We start from the raw sequence: 5,904 nt of genomic DNA on the forward strand, positions 1-5,904 counted from the left end.
ATAGATAGATAGATAGATAGATAGATAGATAGATAGATAGATAGATAGATAGATAGATAGATAGATAGATAGATAGATAGATAGATAGATATCTTGTCAACTTACCCCTTGAGTAGCCGCAATTTCTTCAAAATCACTTCCATCATCACTTTCCTCTGCAATAGCATTAACACCATGTACTTCATTCTCTTCCTCATGCTCGCTATCACTATCAAATATTTTTCTCTTGGAAGCTTTACCACTTCTACTTCTAACCACAATTATACTTTCATCTCGTTGTGAAGCTGGTAGCGGAGAATCTTTTAGAGTTTTACTTACATTATTTGTCACATTTGAGGATGAGGCTATCAGTGAGTTACTGGCCAAAGTTTTAGGTAACTTGCCTTTACCCTTAGTACTCTTCATATACATATCAAAAATACTAGGTGACTTTTCGTATTTTTGCTTATCAATGGTTAGGCGAGTGGTGGGAGATTTTAAAAGTTGTTTAGCATTTTGTGTACTAAATAACGGTTTCTGTGGAGAATTCAAGGAAGTGCTAGGATTTAAGGAGGATTGACACTTTTGTAGATTAAGTTTTGAGGATAATTTTGCTGCTAAAGTAGGTTTTTTAGCCGCTATAGGTCTTTTAATGGGCGAGTTGTGTAGGTGTTCTTCGGCAAATAGATCCGGTGATTCTCGTATAATCGATGAGGTTATTATGTTTTCTTTAAAACTCTCACGTCTAACAGAGGTCTGGGTAGTTTTGATTAGTTCCTGTTCTTCGGGAAAGGGATCCAAAAAGGCATCCATATCAATATCTAATTGTTCCTGCAACGACAATTCCGGTGGTGTGGGTAATGTTGAGGTTAGTGAAGGTTTTGTGGGTTTTCCTATCTCTCTGTGACTTAAATCTAATTCGGGTGTGGAATTTAAGGAAGGAGGTGTTAGTTTGCCAATGTTGTTAAAGCTATTAGTTTTATCATTTGTTAAATTACTTATATCGGGAGTTTTATTAAGATCTTGGAGATTGGAACTACAGTCTTTTTTATTGTCTTCTTTCTGTTTAGTTTGTGTAAATTTCAATTCTGCTTCAGCAGCCGCCATTATTAACTCCTGCTCATCGGGTAATTGGAAATCATCAAATTGACTAGTGGAGTTTAAGTTTTCGTTTGTAACTGAATTAGGCTTTTCATTATTCTGTTCTTTATCTTGGGCAGTGATGTTTTCATCTTTTACTTTATTTATCTGTTTAGATGTTTCATTTGTTTTTAGAGTTTTTTCAAATTCCTTTTGAGCATTAATAAGTTCCATTTTACGCTTTTCATAATCTTGTCTTTTTGTGGCAAACATATTTTCCAATTCGTCTAAGTTTTCAAGAGGTTCACTTTGTTCTTCTTTTAAGAGATTTTCTTTAATTTCCATTTCCTGTTTACGTTGTTCATAATCTATAACTTTAGTTTTGAAAATTTTCTCAAATTCTTGTTGGGGATTTTTATGGGAGTTTTGTGCTTCTGTTAACGAATGTTCCTTTAGTTTTTCCGCCAACTTTTCCATGGCAATTTGTATTTGTTTAGTATTAGCGCTAGTATTTGCCACATTTCCTTGTTCCTCTTGTATTTCATGTTCTTCTTGTGTCTCCTCTAGTTTACATAAGAGTGAAGTTTTCCTTAAAGCTTCCCCCCTCTTAGGTGGCCTTGTAAAGGAACTTTGCAGTGGTGTTGATTTGAATGTTATATCAGTCTTACTAAACTCTTGCCATTGACTGCAATACTTGGATTCAGTTATGGAATAATCTTCAAAATTATTTAAAGAACTTTCTTCCCCCTCCTCTATTTCGGCTAACGTATCATACACCATGGACTCTTGTACTTTATTTTCTGGTTCTCGATTCTTATTTAACTCCTTATAGTAGGCCGTTTCTTTAAGTCGCTGTTGTATCCAATCATAATTATCATGTCTTTGGCCATCCTCTAAACCTTCAAATATTTTGTCTAATTGCTTTTGAAATTTATCCATTTCCTCGGGGTCTTCTTCCTCAGAATCACCATCAAAGTCAAAATCTTTTTCTTTGAATTTTTGCGAATTTAAATCATCCAAAAATTGCTGCACTTTTTCCAAGCCTCCAAAAAGATCTAAAATTATATTATTTATTTCTCTTATAGTTTTCTCTTCTTCTGTAAAGGATGTAGTATCATTTTCATATAAAGCTTTAAGAACTTTCATTTGTTCTAGATTTTCTTTGATATACGCTGGACTTTTGATTAGAAACACCTTTTTCATTTCTCTAGACAATTCTTTGGATTTTAAATGATAAGTTAAATCATTAATTTCTGCACGTTTTAAAACCTCTGGTGTTGTCCAGGTGGTACTGAGCATATCATCTAGGAATTGCAAACGTTCGGGATCGATTTTTCTTTTACCATTTTTATTATTAACCATTGTTTCATTGGAACTTTTAAAGGAATCCACACTCTCATTTAAAGTTGCTTTTACTATTTCTTTGGTTTTAACTTTCTCTTTAGGAGTTTTAAAGAAATCTTTATTGGAACCTTGACTACTATTCATTTTAGTTGGAGTAGTATCCATAAGCTCCTCTTCACACAAATCAATAGTGGATACATTCAAGTCACTGTCATTTAGTGATTGACTAAAACTTACATTCGTTTTAGTTTTTGCTGTAGGATTCTTAAAGAACTCCTTAATAGAACCCTGACTATTGTTTACTTTAGTGGGTGTCTTTTGCAGCACTTTTTGGGTTTGTGTTGCTATGGATGGTGATTGTAAATCCTTGAAAAGATTCTTCATTTTATCCAATTTATTAACAATTCTTTGCTGCGTCTGCAAACCTGGCTTAGCTTGTGTCATATTAGTATCCGTTTCAAAGAATTCCATATCTTCTTTATCCATTGGTTTGGGTTTCTTTTGGAAAAATTTACGCAAATCTTGATTACCTTTTTCTGGTGTTTTGGCTTTACTATTCAGTGATTTCTTTCCTTTAGGACTGGTACTAGGCTCTTCATCATCGGAGGGTGGTTTAACAAACGTTTGTATACATTTAGGCTTAAATTCGGTAGGCACTAAGCGTGGTGCATGTTTGTATAAAGACTGCTGCACCACAGTTGATCTTAAAAGTTTCTTATTAATTTGATCTTTATTGGATAATACTTCACGCAACAATTGCTGTTCTCTTCCCTCGGTAACCATCATAATAACATGACCATTTTTCTTGCGTCCTGTACGTCCAATACGTTGCACAAATCTGGTGGGATTGGAAGTGCTTATATCGAAACATACTATTAGTTCCACCTCACCCACATCTATGCCTTCTTCTCCTATTGAGGTTGCTATAAGTATATTACTTTTACCTTCACGAAAATCATTCATTATTTGTATTTGTTGTTTTTGGGTTAATGCTCGGAGAGAGCCACTGGTGCCACCTTGTCCTGTAAGGGGAGAAATTGGTTAGAAAGTATATGGAAGTATTTAAATTTTGCTTACTTACCCACAAAACATCTTGGTTTTAGAAGCGGTACATGTTGTAGTAACATGCGATAGATCAGCATAACCGATTCACGATATTCACAAAAAACTATGGCACGAGAATCTTCAGTATTCTGTAAAATAAAGGAAATAAATGAAATAACGAACGGCAGGAATAGTGATAATTTTGAAGCTGAACTATAGAACGCTCAAAAGTCTGGTCTTTTCGCCACTAGTCGCACTCACCTCAAAATGTCTTAACAAACATTCACGAGTTTTCTCAAATTTCGGATGACCAAAATCCAAATCCTTTGGTATTTCGGCTATTTTTCCATTTGTCATAGGGGCCGCGGAAAATTCAAATGGATTAGGACCCATTTCCTTTTTCAGCTTCTCCACCAACCAACTTAAACGACGATCCATTTGTAAAACAAACTTAGCTTTGCCCTCTTCATCTTCTTCGAAATTATTTAGAAATACCCTTAAACCATGACGTTCCAGCAACTCCAAAGCATGATATAAACTTATACAAATGGCAAAATTACTAGTAATGGCAGAATGTTGGGGATGACGGCCCAAATGGAAGGAACGATCACGAAAACGTTTTTGTTCATAAAGCAGGAAATTGCGATTGATATTTGTTAATGAGCCAGATAAAACTTCAGCTTCTGTTAGTTGCCTTAAATAGGGATCCACTATAAGTAGTAGTTCTTCTCTGATTTTCTTAATTCTATCACCCATTGGCACCACTACTGTGTCCATGGATCTTTTGTGTATGTAAGGTAAAACATCCAATGAAGTATCCCAACGCACCTCTATGTGTGATATAAAAAGATTACGACACACCTCGGCCACATCATCTAAAGTTCGACCCGGTGTAGCTGATAAGGCTAAAACACGAAAATATTTATTATTTCTAGCCAAAGCTTGTGTCACCTCTGTGTAGGCATATTTTCCCTTAGCTTTGTGCGCTTCATCTATAACTATCAGTTTAACCAAATCAAAAGGAAAATCAGTTTTATTCACTTGCTGACCATCTTGAAATGAAAATTCATCTAAACTTTCCCCAGCCTGAGGACGACCACCAAATATATCCGATTGCACCACTTGGGGAGTGGCAAAGAATACCCTTTTAGTTTTCCACATTTCAGCACGTTTATCTCTCTGCAATTTTCCCGTCAATTCAATGGTATCTTTCTTGGGAAATGGCATGATCTTTTGACAAGCTTCAATTTGTTGATTGACTAGAGGTCTAGTGGGAGCCATAAATATAATCTTTCCCCTTGGATACCATCTGTAGATGTTGTACATGACTACGGCTGCTATAAAAGTCTTACCCAAACCCGTGGGCAATACCACCAGGGTATTGCGATACAAAGCTGCCTGCACTATACTCATTTGATAGGAACGACATGGTAAATTGTTGGGATAAATCCAAGATTCGCCCATATTATTATCAAATCCCTCATGCTGTTCTCCATCACGTAGTCGTGATGTATTCGATTCCTCCAAAGGATTGTCCAGCAGACTTTGTAAAGCGGCATCATCTATATTGAGCTCACCCCAGGACTCTTCATCTTCTATAAATGTAGATGTTGCTTTAGACATGGCACTTTTAGCATTATTTTGTTATAAAATATTTTAGGTATTATAATTAATAACAATTTATTGTTTTGTAAACAAAAGCAAACACAATTTCGCATAAAATTAAAAAAAAAAAAAAAAAAAAACAAAACAGTTTTTACGAACAGCTGGTGGTTTGACGATCGTTTGATAAGCGCAGATATCAAAGTTTGGCGGTTTTTTTTCAACGCCGTTGGTTTTTTTAGGTAGAGTTGTATTTTTAAATTATTTTGATCTCATATATGTAAAGTTCTTTTGAATTTATAGATTTATCAATGGGTACTGCACCTAGGTTTTTTTTTCAAAAACTAACAAAATCTATGATTTAGGCTAAATCTATGATTTAGTCTAAAGTCGACACAAATATATAGACTAGACTATAGACTAGACTATAGACTAGACTATAGACTAGACTATAGACTAGACTATAGACTAGACTATAGACTAGACTATAGACTAGACTATAGACTAGACTATAGACTAGACTATAGACTAGACTATAGACTAGACTATAGACTAGACTATAGACTAGACTATAGACTAGACTATAGACCAGACTAGACTACAGACTAGACAGCAGACTAGACTATAGACTAGACTATAGACTAGACTACAGACTAGACTTTAGACTCTAGGCTAGACTCTAGGCTAGACTATAGGCTAGACTACAGACTAGACTATAGTCTAGACTATAGACTAGAATATAGACTAGGCTATAGACTAGACTATAGACCAGACTATATGCTAGTCTATAGACTAGGCTATAGACTAGACTATAGAATATACTATAGACTATAGGCTATAGTTTATAGATAAGAT

At 35.0% G+C, this 5,904-nt stretch overlaps 1 protein-coding gene across 1 annotated transcript; it reads right to left on the bottom strand.

Moving 5' to 3' along the window:
• Positions 1-96: 96 nt before the first annotated feature.
• On the bottom strand, positions 97-5,169 carry LOC111679916. The gene is made up of 3 exons (XM_046953435.1): positions 3,709-5,169; positions 3,485-3,596; positions 97-3,425 (listed from the first exon to the last, which is right to left on the bottom strand). Exons 1-3 carry the CDS (start codon positions 5,068-5,070, stop codon positions 97-99), a joined length of 4,803 nt encoding a protein of 1,600 aa, XP_046809391.1. The 5' UTR covers positions 5,071-5,169.
• Between the last annotated feature and the right edge of the window lie 735 nt (positions 5,170-5,904).

The sequence above is a fragment of the Lucilia cuprina genome, chromosome 6 (assembly GCF_022045245.1).
Source record: "Lucilia cuprina isolate Lc7/37 chromosome 6, ASM2204524v1, whole genome shotgun sequence".
In the NCBI taxonomy this organism is placed as follows: domain Eukaryota; kingdom Metazoa; phylum Arthropoda; class Insecta; order Diptera; family Calliphoridae; genus Lucilia; species Lucilia cuprina.

What these genes read in the sequence shown, in the direction of transcription:
- LOC111679916 (XM_046953435.1), bottom strand. Translation starts at nt 5,070, where the DNA reads ATGTCTAAAGCAACATCTACATTTATAGAAGATGAAGAGTCCTGGGGT. An exon ending in GTTTGTTAAGACATTTTGAG is followed by an intron (nt 3,597 to 3,708) that starts GTGAGTGCGACT and finishes TTTATTTTACAG; the next exon opens with AATACTGAAGATTCTCGTGC. An exon ending in AAAACCAAGATGTTTTGTGG is followed by an intron (nt 3,426 to 3,484) that starts GTAAGTAAGCAA and finishes CTCCCCTTACAG; the next exon opens with GACAAGGTGGCACCAGTGGC.